This window comes from Python bivittatus, unplaced genomic scaffold (assembly GCF_059951505.1).
Source record: "Python bivittatus isolate LINGU-HERP-01145 unplaced genomic scaffold, Pbiv_v1 ctg000020_np1212, whole genome shotgun sequence".
In the NCBI taxonomy this organism is placed as follows: Eukaryota; Metazoa; Chordata; class Lepidosauria; order Squamata; family Pythonidae; genus Python; species Python bivittatus.
Genome location: NW_028277030.1, coordinates 97580885 through 97601788, shown reverse-complemented (window position 1 = coordinate 97601788; position 20904 = coordinate 97580885). Strand labels below are relative to the sequence as shown.

Below are 20904 nucleotides of genomic sequence, written 5' to 3'. Positions count from 1 at the left end.
CTCGCACACACCTCGCATCCTCTTTCCTCAGCCTCCCTGCAATCGCACACACACATACATCCCAAGCCCTCTTTCCAGGGCCTCCCTGTGATTGCATGCACCCCATGCTCTCATTCCCTGGTCTTTCTGAGCTCACGCCACACTAAGCACCTCCTCCCTCAACTCACGTGCAGCCTGCACCAGGCCTCCCAGGGCCTCCCCCAGCCCCCTGCAGCACCCCCGCATGCCTTACCTGGGACTCCTTCCACTTCCTGCTTAACAACCTGTGCATCTTGGTTACAATGACAATCAGGACCGCCTGGATTGCTGTTGCTAAGCAATGTGGTCACATGACATCATGCTTTACAACTGCATTGCTTAGTGATGGCAATCTCAGTCCCAATTGCAGTTGTAACTCGAGGACTACCAACAGCTGTCAAACATTGTACCACTCCAGCTCTGGACATTTTGTACCAATGAACTCAAAACGTAGGGTCCAGTAGACTCCAATTCTCTATTTAAAAATTCAATTCATTTTCTCCACTTAGTATGAAAATAATAAGTCCATTGTCCAATGCCAGTGTGACAAAGTTTTATCTCATTGCTGTTAATATTAGATGTCTATTGCAAGCAGCAGTTAATCACTTCATGTATAAAACATGAATTCTTGTTTTTTTTTTCTTTTTACACATAATGGCACATTTTTCCTGGTGAAAAAATATAATGTACAAGATAACCTGACTGGATACAAAGTCATACAGGTAGTCCTCATTTAGCGACCACAATTGGGACCAGCAGCTCTGTCATTAAACAAAGCGGTTACTAAATGGGAAATCATGTGACTGCGATTGTGCTTTCCTTTTTCCCACTTCCGCTTTTGTTTGCCTCCTAACCGCTCCTTCATGCATTGGGATAATTAGCAAGAAGAGAATTAATGTTTGTATTTACATTCATTGGAGAGGAAGGGATTACAAGAGAGTAAGCAGGCATACAATGGGGAATACAATGGCTGTTTGCATAGCATACTCCGGGCTGCCAGCACTAGTGCACTGTTTTCAATGCATATTCCCCATTGTGTGCCTGCTTACTCTCTTGTAATCCCTTCCTCTCCAATCTTTCTGCTCTGGTAGGGGGAGAGAAAAAAAACAAGCAATTTCTGTAGGCAATGATCCATTCCCCCCCCCCCCCCACAGAATGGAGAGATTGGAGAGGAAGGGATTACAAGAGACTAAACAGACACACAATGGGGAATACACCGGGCTGTTTGTGTTTCACACTCAGGGCTGCTGGGGCCAGCACATTGCTTCTGATATGTATTCCCCATTGTGTACCCGCTTATTCTCTTGTAATCCCTTCCTCTCCAATCTCTCTGCTCTGCAAGGGGGCAAAAATAAAACAGGACAGGCACATGACAATGCGTACTGACTATAATGGTGTTCACTTGACTGAGGGACACTGCAAAGGTCATAAATGCAGACAATGGTCATAAAATTATTTTTTCAGCATTGTCGTAACTTTGAGTGCTCCCTGAATGAGGCAGTTGGTAAGTGAGGACTACTTGTATAGTTTTGTGTGCTTATTTATTTTTTTAAATGAGGATTAGTTACTTTGATGGACTTGTAAATGACTAATCCTCATAAAAAAAAATAGGCTGTGCCTTAAGTTCTGCTCTGCCTCCATCTACACATCTATTCAAATTCATATAATTTTCTCACAGTCCATATGTGAAAGACTGCCTCTTTCCAGGTAAATGAGTCCACAATTTATGATTGCTGTTGGAGGCCCTGTTGTATATCCTACATCTTAGAGAAGTTGGCTTAGAGGCTAAAATGAAGCCTTTATACACCTTCTGTTTGGTTTTATACACCTTCTGTATGGTTATTTTTACTGCTTTTTAAATAGGCAATGAAAGATTGTTCCATCAAGATATAACTAACATTTTCAGATTTTACTCTTACGAATGCTCTGAAGTCTACTGTTACCTTCTAGTTATGATTGTGCTCATTTTATTTATTTATCTACACTTTTTTTCCCTGAATTGCATACATCATAACAAGCATCCAGCATGCAAAAGGGCAATTTATAAATATATCAAAATGAATAGAGTAGCAGAACCTAGTGGTTAGTTGCTGCTGTTTTCCAAAACAGTTGGCATAACATGCCTTATGCTACTTAAAGCTCCTAATACTAGTACTGTCTATGCTCCATCCTTTCCATGTATAGCCTTCCATTCTGCCTGCCGTTGCTTCCTTTTTTATGTAATATGTTGTGAAAATGCACGTGACAGTCACAAGAAGCCTTGCCTTTCTGTGATTCTGTCACAGAAGCCCAAGGCAGCCTAGACACCCAAAGAAACACTTTATTCTAGTAAGTTGATAAATACAAGCTGAGAGTAGGAGTTAGCTTAGTTTCTTGTTGTTCCCTTAAGAGAAGGAGGGCCTATGGAGCTGACATCAGATGTGCGTTCTTGAAAAGGAGAACTCTGGGAAGAAAACTGAATTAGCAATGGCTGTTGAAGATTTATGGTTTTAGTAAAGAGCATTGTTGGCTGGGTGATCCTGAGATGTACTAGACAATTTGATCTACTAGTGGAATATTGGTTCGAAGGGAGTTTAAAGACTCTTCAAATGGAATTGGGCATAATCTGGAGAAGTGTGTTGAAGGCAAAGAGGAGGTAGCAATGGGAATTGCTTCCCAGAAGCAGAAGTTAGATGGAAGATAAGAAGTTCTACCAACCAAAGCCAGAGGGAAAATCTGGATCAGAGATAGAATGCCGGTTCAGTATCTTTAACCTTTTATTTATCTCTAAGTAGACAGTAGGTTATGCACATTTGTATTTGTAACCCGCTTTGACTCGCTGTTCAGTGTTTGGTAAGATTGTTTTTTAAGAATAAAAAAGTTAAAAAAGTTTTAAAAAAAATAGCCGTTGTATGTACAAATCAGACAAACATTATGGCTTACACACAGAACTGGAGAAGATTTAGGGTGCAATATTCAGTATGGAGAGGAACATTTTTCTTTGGCTACATACATTATACTGGAATTTTCTCTGCTCATCGAGACCTTGTATTCTTTTGCAGGTGTGATCCAGGTTGGGAGGGAAAATATTGTGAACGCTGTGTGAGAATGCCAGGCTGCAGCCATGGGACATGCCACCAGCCCTGGCAATGCATTTGCCAAAGTGGCTGGGCTGGCAAGCTTTGTGACAAAGGTAGGTGGCTCCAATTAGAGCAGGATGGAAAAATCTTGAATAAAATCTGGACAATGGAGACATACACTATTAGAAGTGGATACTCTTACACAACGCTGCTTTATACTGAGATAGAGTTGTGGTTTCCCTGGGTTCCTCATGGGATATTCTCAAGACCTACTTGGAGATGCCAGAGATTAATGTGAGGAGTTCTGTGTGCAAAACATGCTGGACTATGCAGCTGTTTTCCAAGTTGCCAGGCTTCACATGAGACCTGGCAATCAATCTCTTTCCAGAAGCTTGACCCCAGGCTTGGTAGCCAAACTACAAAAAATTCTAGGACATGGCATGGCTAGATAAGTAGCTTGTGTTATAGATACAAAAGAAATCATACATGCACAGAAGATCAGCCTGCTGTAAAGCATGGGAATTGAACTCCATATACATGTGGGTCAGACCCAAAGTTTAAACCCTAGGCCTTTTCTCCTGCCTTTTAAACTTAGCTTTGGGGTTCTTAAGCCATTTGGTTCCCAGCCTTGAAGGCTGATATCTGTACTTGGCCTGGCCTTAGTTCCTACCTCATCAGCTTCAGCCCTAAAACAAACAACAGCAGTAGCATTAGCAATTCAGCCAAATCTCAATAAATATGTAGCCTTGTTAGCGGTGTCTTCCTGTCTTTGGAAGGGTGACTTTCCAGAAGACAACAGTTGCTAGACCCTCAGCCTTTCAGACTGGACCTACCTATACAAGCCTCAGTAGGAATAAGTGCCTCCTTGGGTAGTGGCAGTGATAATACATTCCTGAAAAAAGCCACTTTTCATTTTAGCAGTTTCAATGTAAGTGGGGTCATCCAACAAATATTGCTTCTGGTGAATATTGCTGCTGTTTCATTCTATCCCTGGCAAGTTTTCCCCTTCGAGCCACTGTCGGGTCAGCATTCTGCACCCTTTGAACATTTCACCTTGTTTTGGGAGGGGCATTCCTACATTTTGAGAATGTGTAAATTCTCAGGGACAAATGTGTACCTAATCAGAGCTGTATTAACATGTTAACTTTAGTCTGTTGTTGTCTGAGTGGCTCTGTTTTTTCTTTTGGGAAAATTAAAAAATTGTTTCTTGGTATGAACAAGGAAATGACATATCCAGACAATAAACTATTTTTAAAAATACTTTATATGTTTTTCCATTTGTCTGATTTAACTGCTCAGTTCTATACTTTCCCCCTCCTGGATTGTCATTTTTTGTTTCAGACACTCAATATGCTGTGCTACTGAGCTAGGATGAAGTTGTTTTAGGAGTTATTACTATTTTATCACTGAGCTTACTATCTTATTCTGAGACCAAGTTAACTGAAGGAATGCTTCCACCCATAGTAATTTGCCCAGGTCAAGGCAAATTAGATGAATCCTGGGGTAGATGGTCAAATAATTGCAACTGATATGAAGCACCTTCCTATGGATTTCTACAGGATCTTAATCCTTTTTTGTATTTTTTTTTAAATTCTTAATCAATTGTAACATAAAAATATATTCATGGGTCTTTTTTTTCAGGTGGGACTTAAGGCTGGCATGAGAAAATCAAGCCCAAATATCTTCTAACCTGCCTTTTATTTTTATTTATTTGATTATTTCAGATGTCCACATCTGTGAGCATCAGACACCGTGCAAAAATGGAGCTGAGTGTGTTTATGATCGTGATGGAGAGTATTCCTGTCTGTGCCTTGAAGGATTCCATGGAAAGGACTGTGAGCTGAAGACAGGGCCATGTGAGAAAGCAGGGTGAGCAATCCTAGTAAAAACAGATAGTGATAGCAGAAGGATAATCTGAGGCCAGAACTGCTCTGCTTTTGTCACAATGAATTCTACAATTTAAAGAAAATGCCACCTAGATGCAAGCAAGGGTATTGTAACCTTCTGGCAAAGATTAACTAAGCTTTTACTTTTACAAAGAGGAAAGTGAAACTTCCAACTTTGTAATGGACCTTATGGGGTTGTGGTTCTCTAATGAAAACAGCATGATCTGTATGGGCGCTTAATCTTTCCCTGATTTGTCCTTTCAGATTTCCATGCAAAAATGGTGCATTGTGCCATGATAATAATGGCTTTGCTTCCAATTATACCTGCAAGTGCCTGGCTGGATTCATTGGTGCCCATTGCGAGATTGATGTAGATGACTGCCTCATGCGTCCCTGTGCCAACGGTGCCACCTGCCTCGATGGCATTAATCGCTTCTCCTGTCAGTGCCAGGTTGGCTTTGAAGGACGTTTCTGCACCATCAACATTGATGATTGTGCCAGCCAACCATGCAGGAATGGGGCTAAGTGTTATGATCGTATCGACGATTTTGATTGCTTGTGTCCTGAGGGTTTTGCTGGGAAAACATGTGAACTCCTGGCTCCAGAGGCAACCTGGGTCACTGTGTCTCAGCCTGATCCCAAGGAGCATGACAGTGCTATGAGAAGCACAACCAGCAGTGACCCTTGGATGACCCAGTCTGAGCCAGCCAAGGTTGTAGTTACTGGGAAGCGGATCACTAACTACAGCGAGAAATCAAATGGGGGTGGGCTGTTAATCTCTGTAAAAGAGGTGGTAACTCAGCAAGACTCAGGACTGAGTCAGTCACAACTCATTTTAGTGCTTGTATTTGGGCTGCTCACTGTTGTGTTGGTCTTAGTGACCGTGTTGTTGCTGCTGAAGAATTGGCAGAGGGGGCGCCGGAGATGCCAGAGCCCCTCCCGGACTGCAAGGAAGCTTCAGGACCAAGAATGTCAAGTGGGAATGTTAAGTACAATCTTGACAGAACCCAGAAAAACAACGGAGCTGTAAGGAGCCAGAGTCAGAGCCTGGTTGATCTAGAAACACCCATCGGCGGTTCAAAGAATCCTTCAAGCTGTGCCTGGGGGCAGTTCTGGCTGCTTATCTCCTAAGCATTGAGGGCTCTGATGGAACTGAAGGCTGTGAATTGGCATGAAGGAGGATGTCCACAAGGTAGTAAATCCTGCTTTGAAAAAAAAATCCCTGAATGTGTGCAGTAAATCCACTGGCATGTTGACTTCAACTCATCAAAGCAGCCAAGGAAATACTGGGTTAGGATAACCCCCTTTTGAAAACAGCAAGCTGATCAGAGGGTTATTTTCTGACATGCATTCTACATGCTAGAATGACGCCAAGGGTGCCAGGACAGATTGTAGGAGCTGAAACTTTGTTAGGCCTTTATGCATCTGATAACTCTTGGTTAGAGTCTTTGGAGGCCTATTTACTTCTGGGAGTTTAGAAACTGCTGTGGATATGCCCTGCCTCTAGAATTCTGGTCCAAACAATATGGAATTTTTTTGCCAGAGGCCTTTATGTATTTCCAACTACATTCTTACCAAGGGCCTCATAATGCCATGAGACAGTTTGCTGACCATTTTTATTACTGGTTGTCTCTTCTCTTCTGTTCCGTTTCCTTTTTGTTTGTTTGTTTGTTTAGTTGCAAATGAAAGATAGATCCTGTATTATACCAAATCATCTCAGGAGGTTTGTTAATACCTTAATTTTATATCATGCTCATTCACCAATCCAGCAACACATTTCCTCAGCTATGGTGTCAAACAGGAGCAAAACCAGGAACCAGTAGCCATTCTTTGACTTGGATAGCTGGTTTGAGCCTTCCCACTTGCCAGAAAGAAAATAGATGTCTATGAAAGTGGAAATGGAGATCTGGCTGCTTCAGTGCTAGTAGTTCCAATTCCAAGGGGCCAGGTTCTTGAGAGAAAGAACTTAGGAGTAATATCAAAACAATTACATTAGCACTGGAGGATTCCACATAGTGTGTATGTATGTGGGAGAAAGGAAGAGAGATTCATGTTATAGATTTGGAGAGCAGACTGCCTCCAGTTCCATGTTGGATTTTATGAAAAAAGAGGTGGCAGAACTGCTGAAATTTTGAAGCAAAAGTTTTAGGGTGGCAGATACAAAATTCGCTTTTCAGAACTATTGTCTTTGTGCTGAGTTTTGCCTCTGTTTTCAGCAACTGGTGTTCCTCTCCCATCTGCCGCTCCTTTTCTAAGGGAATATTGGAAGTTCACTGGTCCATTTAGCTTAGGAGCTGCCACACTGACTGGCCATACTTCTCCAGGATTTTAGATAGGAGGGTATCCAATCCTTATCTGGCAATGGCAGGATTTAGAAAGTATATGATCTATTACTTTATCTTCTCTATGTGATAATGAAGGTGATGATACAGTTAAATAGATAAGGTTCCTAATGCTCCTTGTGTTGACTGGTAAAATCTGTTCCATTCAGTAGTACTTTCTATATTGAAACAGCATTCCCTCAAGATAAATGCTGAGCGTGCAGAATGTTCTTGTTGGCCTTGACTGCTCAACTCCCCTCATCTCACACCAGAAATATGTCAACACTTCAGGTCTATGGCTAAGTTCTTAGGTTGCGTACCTGGAAATACCTAAGTTAAGCAAAAAAAAAAAAAGAAGAAGGAAAGATTATTTTTGTAATACACAGTGGATAAATGTGTAACTTTATAAAATAAATACAGTAATTAAAATACCAACAACCAGTGCCTTCCTGCCCTCTCCACAGACTATAAGGTTGCATCATCATGGCTCAGTCACTCACATTTAATAATACGTCTTTTTTCTTACTGAAAATGCCTGAAAATGAGGAGTAATAATAATACTTCCACAAGTATTGATACTCTTAGTATTACATTTCATCTTTTTAAGGATGGTGATTTTGACGTAGGCAGTGATCCATCTGGCTGGTGATCAGTGGCGTATGCAGCAAACCACAGGTCAAAAAAAAAAAATACAAACCACATTTGTGTGGTGACAACGTGTGAATTTGTCCCCCTTTGCACCCAGTGTGGGGAAATGATGTATGGGTCAACATAATCACACAAATGCTGTCACTTATGTACTTGGGTCAGACATCAGCACACAAATACACAATGGCATTGTATGATGATGTCACTGCACGTGTCATTTTGATGTCATCATGGTTTGCTGGTGAAATCATAGCAACAGCAATATACAGCCCAACATGTTAACCAGTCAGAATTGATAAATATACTGGCAAATAAGGTTGTTCTCAGAAACTTGAGCATCTAAAAAGGGCAAAGGATATCAGTCTAGGGAGATGGTGAAGATGTTCTGAAATAAGAATAAAAAGTTCTTATATTTCGTTAATATATTTTAATATATATAATATTAATTACAAATACAAAAATCTAAGCAATATCTTTATTAGGACCAACCAACATTCACAAAACAGCATGCAAGCTTTTGGCCTGATTCACTCCACACACTATAATATAACATGATTCCAATAGAGGTGAATATGTGTAGCTCAGGGTTGAACTGTGGAGTCCTTGGGGTTCTCTGTGCTTGGTTCTTTTCTTGCAAATGTTTCATTACCCAGCTAGATAACATCTTCAGTGCTAGAATGGGATGGGGTTTGCTCTCTGTCTATATACTGTGGCATGCCCTGCCAGTGTTGGTGGGGGTGGGGGTTTTGTTTTGTTCTTCTGGTAGTTCCTTGAAACCACCAACAGACTACTACACCACATGGCATCTCTGTAGCACGCAAACCAACTAAAGCCCTCCAAAATATCTTAAGTAAACCATAAGACCCAGTAGCACAAGAAGAAAAAACAAGAGTCATCATACAGTATACATACAGTATAAGGACTGCAACAAACACTATGTAGGACAGACAGGCAGAAGGCTGGCAGAGCGCATCCATGAACACCAACTAGCAGTCAGAAGACATGATGAAAACTCCTTAATCTCACAACCACATGGACAGACTTAACCATAGTTTTAACTGGGAAACTCTCAGCATCTTAGACCAAGCTAAATCCAAAAATGCAAAGGAATTCTTGGAAGTTTGGTATTCAGACAAGGCAGCCATCAACAGGCACATAGAGATAAACAACATCTACACACTATTCAAAAGACAATAAAAAGGAAAACAAAAGACCAGAACATCTCACCAGCAATCATCACCCAGATAAGCAGAGATTAACAGCAAGATTATCACCAGACATACAATCAGCAGTGAACAATACCCTAATCAAGGAAATACCAGAGCAAAAAATAAAACCCACACCCCCACCAACACTGGCAGGGCATGCCACAGTATATAAACAGAGAGCAAACCCCATCCCATTCTAGCACTGAAGATGTTACCTAGCCGGGTAATGAAACATTTGCAAGAAAAGAACCAAGCACAGAGAACCCCAAGGATTCCACATAACATGATTCATTTTGTTTCTGATCTGCATTTTGTTTTCAGTTTCTGAATCTAGCCACCATGACTTACAAACAACAATTTACACTGTACAGCTTTGAGCCATCTATGAAACCAGCCAATTACAGTTTACTCAGTAAACCATCACTTGGAGCAATGTCTTGGATCGAACCCTTGAGTTCTCCAGAAGTATATATTGGATTAGATGGTACAAAAATCAGGAAATGAAAGGGAAAATTTAAATAGGACAAAGATCATGCCAGAAGCTGTTGCATGTGAGGATTGCATTTTATTCCCAGTCTCCATATAGAATTGCAGACTGAAGTAATTACTTTTAGGTGGCAGAGGTAGGTGAAATTGACCCCAAAGGCTAGGCAGGATACTATAAACATGTCTTTGGGAGACAAAATCTAGGGAGACACTTGTAATTTCCTTTTATACTTTTATATTACAGATTAAACTTTATATGCAGTGTTAGAAAGAAATAAACCTTAATTGGCTGGTTTACCAGGTTCATTTCCAAGCTGGAAATAAAATATGCTTGGACTAGAGGTGAGGTTTATTTCCAAGAGCGCAACGTACAGAGTCCACTGTAGGAGGCGGCACTGCCACGTCTTCCCCGAAAGCCCTTTATATAGGGAAACCTTGCTTTTGTTCATCCAAAGCACATGAAAGCACATCCCTTAAGAACTCCAAGAAAATGCATTTAGCCACAGCTCCAAGAAGGAGCGCTCTGCAGTCAGGAGCAGGCTGCGAGTGGAGGTTTCCACTTGTTTAGCATTGCTGATTGAAATGGGAAAAGGATCTTTTCTTATTTAATCAAGGAGACCTCTGGCTCAGCTCAGCCTGGAAGGAATATTCACCTGACCAGACTGGCATTTCCTGCTGCATTTTAATCTTAAAATGCATAAGTACTGTAAGTGGCTTATGGTCACTCAGAGGCTCACAGCCTGTTGAGGCACTCATAAGACCCCCTGCTGAGCCCATTCTAAGTGTAATTTTTAACCTTTTGGCCTGATTACAGTGGGAAGACTGTATGGTGGTTTGATTTCCTTCCCACAGCAGATTTTTAAAAAGCCATCTTGTGGTACTCTTAACTGTTCCATGATGTAGTGGGACAAAAAAAGGTGGCTTACCTTGTTAAAACCATGTTTGAATACAGGATAAAGAGTACAAAGCTGTTTCCCACTCCAAGCAAATCCAACACAGCTTTTTGTGGCTCAGTATGGGTGATCTAAAAGCAGTGATGAAAGATCCCAGTTTCAAATGATAGGACAGTGTTACACACGCTCCCAGGTTTGGCTTATGGTCACTCACACACTCACAGCCTGTTGAGGCACGCAGATTGCTTTCTACCTGGTTTTTCTTCCAGATAGCTGTGGCTAGAGCAGACAAGACATACAGCTCTGATCAACAGCCAGGAAATAATTAGGGACACACACAAATCACTTTCAACGAAACACTGAGACACAACAGGTTCTTTGGAACACTCGGAGACCCAGTGAATTTAAAGTAACAGCAAAAGTTTACTGGTTACAATGTATATTTGCGCTCTCTCTCTCCCTCTACCCCTTTTATCCCCCAAAGTCCTTGCTTTGTTGGTTCACAAGACTGGCAGCTATTCTTGTCTTGTTAATTGACAAGTCAGGTAGCTGTTGATGGGATGGGGGAGGGTTTCCATGTGCTCAGGTCCAACTTCCTTTGGCTGGTTCAGGTGAATTTTTTCCCTTTTTTTCCTTAACAACTTGTTTCCTTCTTATCTACCTCCCTGAAAGGATCTTTTAGACAAGATTCCTGGCTTTTTATCCTCTCTGCTTAGGTGCCTGCTTCATCTTTAGTTATGGCATCTTCAGCCTAGTCTCACAACAGCTTCCTGGTGCTTAGGTGTCCAAAGCTCTCTTCATTCAGAGATGAGAGCTAATCTTCAATTCCTGCAGGCCAGTCTTAGGGCCTATGATCAAGTCCTGCTTGCCATGCCATGAAAATGCCTTACTGACTTTCTGAGGCATGCATCCTCATGGCATCCACTCCTCCTCATCCCCAGCCCACTGCTGAACACCCTAGAACAATCTTTAATTGTTCCAGATTGGAAGTGATGTTTTCCTTCTCCCAGCAAAACCTCCCAAGTAGACAATTTAAGGAATCCTCTAGTACAGCATCCAACAGATAGCCATCCAGCCTTTGTTTAAACATCCCCAGTGAAGGACACTTCTTGAGGCAGCATGTTCCATTATTAAATAATGGAAATTTAGGGTGTCAGGGCGAAGCCTACGCATAATGCCTTCAGGGATAGCAGTCTACTAGCCTACAAGTTGTCAGGCTTCTTCCTGCCCCTAGATGCAGCTGGATTGGAAACAACAGCTACACAGCTTCTGACTAGGGATTTTATTGTAGAAAAGCTAAAATGCCACTCTAAAAGCAACTGCCTTTGCATCAAAGAGCTATGCATAGTTAACTCAAGGCTCAATTTTTGCACCTCTTTTTCCTGTGTACACTATGCAACAGGGTGGATGGCTTTCTCTTTTGATCTTTTTTGGATAATGATTAGATTTGATAACAGGTTGTTTTCTTCTGATGATATAAGAACTAACTTTTATGCAAGTCTACTATGGGTCTGTGCCTTCTGAATCTGGTTGGCTTTGGCTGCTAGAGAAACTGCAGCCGAAACTTCCTTAACAGCCTTTTCCCCCCCTTTGGTGTGGGCTGACATGGGAATATAGATCTCACGAAAGACAGAATGTACCTCTTCCAGGTGATGGAGATTTCCATGTCCAAACCAGAGGTTGAATGGAGAGCTTGAGGGAATGAGGGGCTCCTGCAAAGAGGGAAACTAGAAGATGAAATTGGGCATCTGAAATCCAAAGAATCTTAATATGGAGCCCTGTCAATGATATCAATGGAATTTCCACGGCTGTTTGGAAAGGATTTCAAAGCAGTTCTCACAAAGCTTATTGCTGAGGCTAATTTCCCATTAATTGGTGTGTGGGGGGGGTGGCTTTGCATAAGCAACTTCATTTCCAAGATCCCAGACCCCATTTGGCATTGTGGCAGTCACCCCTCAGACTGTCAATAAAATCACTGCTGGAATGAAGACAAGCTCTTGGGCTGAATTGCCTTCAAGGCTCTGCTTTAAACCAGCCCTTGCTAACAGGCTTACAGGCAAAGCTTAACTGGAACACAGATCATTTTCCTAATAAGCTCTTTCTTGCTTTTATTTAAGTGATGGTTAGAAGCTGCAAAGCTGTTTTCTGAAGCTGGCTTGACTATCATTCCTCTTCCCATGTAGTCAGAGTTCAGGTTTCTGTCCACCCAGAGCCCTAACAGGCAACACTTTCAAACATTATGTATCTGGGGGGGGAGGAATCTTTTCCTAACCATTGATGCCACTGACCTACTGACCATCTCTCAATCTTCTATATTTTCCAGTGTTTGAGAGACTGAAAGTTATTTTTCAGAAATGTCAATTCTCTGGATTTTGCAACGCAATCTGTCTCTAGAACATGTATATTAGAAAAGCCAGTAAAAATGTGTGTGTTCGTGAAATTAATATACATACATACATACATATTAGAAAAAAATGTTTGTAAAATCTGTATTTAGATGAAATTTGTAAGTACAAATGTATATATTTGGAAAAATGTGTACCCAGATACATATAAATCTTAATGAACATTCTCAATGAATCAAGCTTAATACATTCACCAAAATGAGAAACTGAAACACATGAACTGGACATATTTTCAGAAAAAAGAGAAAAGAAAAGAGAAATTGGGAGAAACCAAAAGGGGTAGATTTACTTACCCCTACTAACCAAATCCTTGAACAGGGGTTTTCTCCATGCTAACTATCAATAACTTATCAATAAAGCTTTTTGAACATCAAAAGTTTTAGCAGTTGCACCATCAGAAGCACAGACATGATATAGTTGCACAGAATTATTCAGAGTTGTTCTAGAAGACAGGAGAAAAACAATGGGCTTAAATTACAAGGAAGTAGGCTTTAGTTAGCTATCAGGAAAAATTCTGAACGTTAAGAACTATTTAATAATGGAACATGCTGCCTCAAGAAGTGTCTTTCACTGGGGATGTTTGAACAAAGGCTGGATGGCTATCTGTTGGATGCTGTACTAAAGGATTCCTGCATAGGGCAAGGGGCTAGATTAGATTATCTTCAAGATCCCTTCCAACCCCTACATTATTATTATTTTATAACAGAGTCAAAAGCTGAGATCCAAAAGCCATATGGCAAATGCTCAGTGTATCTTATGAATCTACTTTCTCGCCCACCCCCTTGAAATAGCCTTTTCAGCCAATTAACAAAGTAACTGGGAAAACCTGGTAGATTTCTGAAGTAACAAGAAGACATACTGATCCAGCAGTTGTCTGTATCACAGCCTATGTAGGAAGAAGTTACCATCTTGGACAGAAAAAAGAAGAAAGCTGGAAAAGAAGAAACAAAACTGAAAACAAGATTGTGAGAACTGCAACTATAATCCAACAAGCTAAAACTGTACTAACAAAGCTTGGATTCTATAATATATCTAAACTGTACAAATGATTGCCTCTATTGTTGTTCAGTTATTCAGTTACTTGTGACTCTTCATGACCCAGTGGATAAAATTTTGCCAGGACTGTCAATAACTGAATGCTTCTAAGCTCATGTCAGTAGTGATAGTGCCTAGCCTTGTCATCTGTTGGCCTATTTTTAATTGCCTTCAGTTTTGTTTTTTGTTTCTTTAATCAGTCTTGCCTTTGCATTATGTATCCAGAATATCTAAGCTTTAACTTCATTATTAGCTATGAGCTTTCTGGTTTTACTTTATCCAGGTATTATTTGTTCTTCTTGCAATCCAACAATTTCTTCCAGCATTACAATTCAAAACCACCCATTTTTCTCTGTTTAGCCATTTGGATGGTCCAGCTTTCATAGCCATGTTCCAACAGGGAATACCACGGCCTTGACAGTACATGCCTTTTTTGTCAGTGTGATGTCTCTTCCCTTTAATATTTTGTCTAGATTTGTCATAGACTTCCTCCTAAGAAGCAGATGTCTCTTTATTCTATTTATTCATGGCTGTAGCCACCACCCCTGTGAATTTTTGAGCCTAGGAAGATGAAGTCTTTTACCACTTCAACATCTTCTCTGCCTATTTGCATTAGATTGGCATTGCCTCTTGATAGAACCTTAAGTGTTTTTTAAAATATTGAAGAGCAGACTGGCTTTTGCACACTCCCCTTTTATCTTCAGCAAGAGATTCCCTAAGTCTTTCTTGTTTCTAGTCATTAAAGTGGTATCATTAGCACATCTGAGAACGTATCTCTCTTTAATTGTAATTCCAGTATCTATTTCTTCTAGGTCATTATTTTTCTCTTTATATATTCTGCATATAAGATAAACAAATAAGGTGACAATACACAATCTTGGCATACTCCTTCCCCTATTTTGAATCACTTTGTTGGTCCATATTCTCTTTTAACTACTGGTTCCTTGACATCATACACATTTTACAGTAGGCAGATAAGTGGCTTGGTACACCCATATTTTTGAAAAATATCCTCTGTTGTATTCTAAAAAGTCAACTCTCTGAATAATCAGTAAAGCAAAAACTGATGTATTTTTGGAACTTCCTTGCCTTTTCCATGATACATCAGATGTCAGTAACATGATTTTGGGTGCCCCTGCCTTTTTTGAATCCAGCTTGTACATCTAGGAATTTTAATTCAAAGTATTACTGACACTGAATTGTAAAACCTTGAGCATTTTCTTATTAGCACATGAAATAAGTGCAGTTGTTTTGTTAGCTTGAACATTTTTTAGCAATGTCCCTTTTTAAGGTATTAGAATATTAATTGATCTTTTCTAGTCCCTTGGTCACTGCAGTGTTTTTCTTATCTGCTTACAACTACAAGTAGCGATTTAACTCCATGGTCTCCATTTTAAATGGTATTGCTAGTATTTGTGGTGGGGGAAATAGGAGGAGGCAGCAGTATGTACACTACTTTGACTTATACAAAATAAAGCTTGGATATAAATCAAATAATAATTTATCAATTCCTGCAGGTCTGTTGTTAGTAATATTTTCTATACCCCATTTAAATTGAATTTCCAGAATCTCTGGTCTACTTCAGCGATCAAACATTTGTATGTATTTCAGTGTTGGAACCTTTTGCGGATAGTACTTCCATATACAGTATATCTCTCCTTTGGCAGTAGATCTTTGTCTCCTCTGCCTTTTATGTATCTTTGCGTAAAAGATTCCCTTGATTTATGTAATTTTCTTTAAAGAATCTCTTGTCCTACCCATTCAGCTGTTATCCTCAGTTTCTTTGTATTGCGTATTTAGGTATAACTCCTTGTCTCTTCTGTCACTCTTGCCTTTTGCTCTCTGTCTTTTTTCAGCTATTTTCAGGGTATCAGGAGACAGCTTTTACATTTTGAAGTATTTTTGTTTGCTTCATCTTGTCATGAATTTCAGTCCCAAATTGTTCAGATGTTATCAAATCTAATTCATTAGTCTCTATCTATGCCACATAATCTTATAGAATTATGCTGAGATATATCTTGTTGGTCTGTTGATTTTGTTTTTAAGTTGAAATTTTGGAACAAGGAGTTAATGGTCTAACCATAGTCAGCAGAAGGTACTGTTTTCCATTTTTGCCTCCAGGGTATGTAATATATTTGATTTTAGTGTTGTTCCTCCAGTGGTGTCATCTTTTAGATTGTTGAAGAAGTATTTGCTACAAACTTTGCATTTTCTTGGCAGAACTCTTTTAAGCTATCTTCTGCTTCATCTTCTATAGCATTGCCAAATTTTCTGGTTATTCCAGATGCTATTTTACTGCCAGCATCCCAGTGCTCTTTAATTAATACAATGCTTTTTTTCTGGTTTTTTGTTTACAAGGTGTTCAATTTCCGTTTCCTCTGTATCTCTGGCTGGACCATAGACTTGGTCATCATAACATGGTATGACAGTCTTGAACATGAATGGAGATATTTCTATCATTTGGAGGGTTGCACTGCTTCTGTACTTGAAAGATTACCTTTATAAGTATCATGGAGGAGGTTGCAATGAGCATTCAATACTCATAGCCACACTTTGCTCACAGACACCAAATAAGCTGTGCCCTGCTACAGAGACTGAAGTAAGCCTTGTTGGTGGGGTTTTGACACAAACATACACAAACAAAGAGAGATGAGAAGCCATTGCATGTGCAAGAAGCAGCTTAAACAAAACACAGAAGAGAAAGTAGCTATATGTTTATTGCTTCTGTATTATCAGTCTTGTCATTTAAAATATGTTATTTATGTCAGTTTGGTATACTGTATTGTGCTGACATGGTATTTTTAGTATCAAACACTTTAAGGTGATAGCTTTCATTAATGCTGCTCCAATGAATTTCATTGTAGAGACTTTGTATCAGAGCAAGGCAACTGGATTTTTCCTTAGGAAGGAGGAAATTCCTTTCTTAGGGAATCAAATTTTGTAAAGTAAAGCTGTTCAAGGAAGGAACTCCTAGAAGTTCTTGGAGATAGATATAAAAGCAAGAAGGTGAAGTAGGGATAGGGGAGGGCAAGTTTAAAGATAACTTTGCATTGTGTATATTTTCTCTAAATTATGAAATGCCCAAAAGGCAGACAAAACTGGAATCCAGCATTTGCAACGACTCACTGGGAAGGTGAGCAAAAAGAAGAGAGGCTGGGAGCAAGAAACGACAGGCATTTGTCCTACTTACTGGTCTTGACAGCTGTTTGCTTCCTCCAAAATGATGACACACCTCAACCTAAGGAGAATGCCTCTTTTCATGTCCCAGACTTTCAAACATAGACATGGCACTTATCTCCTCCTGCCTCACCTCAGAGTCTCTGCTGGAAAATGTGTTATTACTTGTTCTGAAGTCATAAGCTGGATGTTTAGGCTGATATAGATGTTTCATTCTGGTGCGTAGAGAGAAGAATGCTAGGCAATGAACTCAGGGGCTTTTCCCACTGTGGAGCTGGGTATTATTCATCCATTCTAGAGCTGTCCGGAAAGTGTATCAGTATAACATTTGCTGTCCTATCGATCCTTAACCTGCCACTATTGCTTCTGTTTCAAGTCACTGTGATTACCTGATTTAACCTGCAAGTAATGGTAACAACATAGATTTTATAGTCTCTGAGGCTGTCCTTGAAGGGTGTCAGAAAAAGGAGGCAAATACTGCTCTAACGCTGATACAGCTTTCTCTCATGAACTAGGGGCAAGATAAAAGCAACATCCTCTGAACTGGCAGAAAAAATAGTTGTGCTGAAGATTAAATGCAAGCATATTAGCATAGGCTGGCCCATGAAGGGGAAATCTCAGAGGCATTTAAGTGTGCATTGGATAAAGAAAACACTTATTGTGATTTTCCTTGAAGTTACATACAGCTTCATTAGATGACACAAATTAGGACAGGGAGAGTATAGACCTTTCTTCTCTCCTACTTCGCTCAAGCCAGACCTTATATATTGCTGTCATAACCCCCCTTAATAATCCTTTCACTAAAATGAACAGGTACACGTGTTTTGATTGTTTCCCCTCTTCTTGCTCTAACTACAGTAAGCGATCATTTGGAATCCCCCTTTTTGTAGCGGTACGATGCAGGGCAGAGCCATTTACACAATATGCCAAGAGACGTCGTCTTCTTTTAGGTTTTGATTGGGATTCTTAGCATCGACGCATAATATATCCGTATAAAAGCAGTGTGACACTGCTGGATTGATAATTATAGGATAACTTTTGACTCTCTTCATTGAATAAGTAGCACCCGTATGTAACATCCTCCGGCGCGTCGTTCCTACCTGGGTCTTTCAACCACGCCCCCTCTTGCCACGTGACTCCAATTCCCTCACCGCCATTTTGTAAGGGGTCTGGACGAAGCCTCCGTATCCCTTCAGCATATCTGGTGTTCATGCCCGGTGCGCATGCGTCTTGGTGAGGGGATGGCCCGGAGAAGGAACTTGAACGGGAGGGAGGACGGGTGAGCGGGCGGCTTCGCGGGCGCTTGAGGCCGTTGCGGCCACCGCCATGTACAGTCCCGGTAGCGGCCCCTCGGCCATGAAAGTTCAGCGCCCCAAAGAGAGTTCCCGGCCCGGCGGTGCCCAGCGACGCTCCCGCTCGCCCTCTCCGTGGAGCCGCCACCACCGCTCCCCGCCCAGCCGTCGCTCTTCTCATCGTTCTCGTCGCTCGCCTTCCCCGCGCCGCTGTAGTAGGGTACGCTCTAGCTCGGTTGGAGCTTTCCTATTCTTCCTTTCATCCACCTTCCGTCCCCGGTCCCATTTGTCTGTGCTTCCACTGTTTGCGAAGGGGGGAAGCCTTCTTCCCTCCCCCTCTGATGTTCTACCCCTCTCGGAAAACTGTCCGCCTTCCTCTTCCCTGTCCCGAATGCGTTATCACCCATTTTGTGGAGGGGCCGAACAGTCTCTGACATCCCCCAAGCTATGTATTGCATTTGCAGAGTTTTCTCCGCCTGACGGCATCAGAGAGAATCTGTTTATCCAAAGTGGAAGGTCCTGACTTGACGACAATTGGAAAGGAAAAGGTTAAGTTGCAAAATAAACTATTAATATGACTTCTACCCTAGGCATGCTTTGCTACCTCAAAGTAAGTCCCGTTGAATTCAGTAGGAACTGCTTCTGAGTAAGCATTAATCTATGGAAAACTCCCTTTTTACATAAAGGGGCCAGTTTGTTTTTATGGGTTTTCAGTTATACAGTCATTGGGGATAGTCAGTAGAGTTATTTTGTTTGTAGAACTTGTGAAATGAGGTTGCTTCTTTTGCAACAGATGGTTGAATAATTGAATGAATTAGACAGGTAGGGTGTGTAATAAGATTGAAACATTAAACATAATATAGTTACTTGAGGGATATTCATACTGAAATCAAAAGATCTGAAAATTTTAAAAAAATCATGCTGAGCACACCACGTTGCTAAAACCAAATCAATGATCATGCAGTCCTCTGAAGAAATAATCATGGTTTTGTTTATGTATTTGGTACTGTGATTGCACTTAGCTGGATTTATTTTGTAGAATATTTTCTAAAGCATCAGAACTAGGGCTATACTCTTTCAGTGATTGACCTACGTTACTTTAAACTAGTTGGCTGTTTCTTTAGTAGAACAATTTTTCTTCATGTGTCTCTATGAAGAATTGTACATTTTCTGTGTCATTTTTTCCATCTCAGAAACTCAAAGTTATTTTGAGAATAGAACAGCTACTCAATCTCATTACTTTATCAATAAGGTTCTTGGTATGTGGAAAGGACAAAGATATATTTGCTCTATCACATGGTAAAAGATACAATTACTGTATCATATGTCAACAGATTACCAATTTGTGAGTATAAGTTTTGTAGAAAAATTTAGAGTCTTAGGTTAGAGCTGTGTAACCTTTTTGGACTTTGTCTTGGAGTTGTATGCTGTAGTCCAGAAAGTGGATCCAATTTTATGGTATTTTGCAACAGCGAAAGATGTTTGCCTGTTTTTTTTAATCAAACAGATAGCATATTATAACTGCTTTGCCCCATCCCCCCAATTGCAGAGATATTCACTGGACCAGCCCTCATATTCTCTAAGGCGGCACTCACGTTCTCCCGGCCGACGTTCTGAATCTTCAGTGAAAAAATACTTGCGGATCTTAGCTGAAAATGACCAGTATGGAATTGGCACACCTGACAGAAAGATACTATCTGATAGACTAAGCTCACCAGCTGATAGTCTGAGCGATGTGGACAGGTATGGTTCTTTGAAAACTAGCCTCACAAAATTACAGTTTTTTGTTCTTATCCCATACTATCAAATATCACAAGTTTGCTATGAGACAGTTTTGAGAGAACCCCAAGGACTTCACAGTTCAACCCTGAGCTACACATATTCGCCTCTATTGGTACAGTTTTGAAAATATATTAGATGGACTGCATTAGGCATCCCTGGTCTTAGGACACATTCAGATTTGTTTGTTTGTTTACGAGATTTATAGGCCCCCTCAGTCTGTTGCAACTCTGGGTAATTTACAGAATACAATAAAAACACTGTAAAAACAAAGAAATTTTATCATTAAAAGAGAAAGTCTGGAAAAAAAAATAATTGAAGAGACAGTTGTTTTCAAATTGGTAAAATACATAGAATGGCTTTTGACCTAAAAACTTATAGTGCTATTAGATTAGATCATTATTTTGTTAGTAAGAATTGCAAGTAGAATAACAGTAACGACATATGAAAGGTAACCAAGCAATGTCTGAAAATTCAAATGGAGGAGGGTTAAGATAAGGATCCTTAAATGTTCTTATATAGGTGACTACAGTAAAGTTAGAGCAATATTCATGCTAGAATAATATGCAGTGATGGTTACCTAGGATAAAGATTTTGGGTGTGCTAAGAAGTGACTGTCAGTTATATGTATGCTCAAATATCTTAACAGTTGCAGCAGTAATTCTGAATGTTAAATCAGAACTTAATGTGGCAAAAT

The 20904-nt window shown here is 40.3% G+C and overlaps 2 protein-coding genes and 1 long non-coding RNA gene across 4 annotated transcripts in view; 2 read left to right on the top strand and 1 right to left on the bottom strand.

Moving 5' to 3' along the window:
* Positions 1-7692, top strand: part of DLK2 (delta like non-canonical Notch ligand 2) — a 20286-nt gene extending 12594 nt beyond the window's left edge. Inside the window, exons 4-6 of the mRNA XM_088144972.1 lie at positions 3060-3190; positions 4802-4946; positions 5228-7692. Of these exons, the coding sequence (XP_088001098.1) occupies positions 3060-3190; positions 4802-4946; positions 5228-5993 (1042 nt within the window). The 3' untranslated portion in view covers positions 5994-7692. The remainder of the gene's footprint in view (positions 1-3059; positions 3191-4801; positions 4947-5227) is intronic.
* Positions 7463-18353, bottom strand: LOC148217137 (uncharacterized). The gene is made up of 4 exons (XR_015796864.1): positions 18237-18353; positions 13784-13855; positions 10553-10798; positions 7463-7614 (listed from the first exon to the last, which is right to left on the bottom strand). It is a non-coding gene; the product is annotated as an uncharacterized LOC148217137 (long non-coding RNA).
* The window catches only part of LOC103055136 (zinc finger protein 318-like), a 16695-nt gene continuing 14098 nt past the window's right edge, over positions 18308-20904 (top strand). Inside the window, exons 1-3 of one of the 2 annotated variants that reach the window (XM_025168257.2) lie at positions 18308-18648; positions 18893-18976; positions 19978-20171. In XM_025168257.2, coding sequence (XP_025024025.1) covers positions 18463-18648; positions 18893-18976; positions 19978-20171 — 464 coding nt within the window. In that variant the 5' untranslated portion in view covers positions 18308-18462. The remainder of the gene's footprint in view (positions 18649-18892; positions 18977-19977; positions 20172-20904) is intronic. The other variant, XM_088144963.1, reaches the window with a different exon arrangement.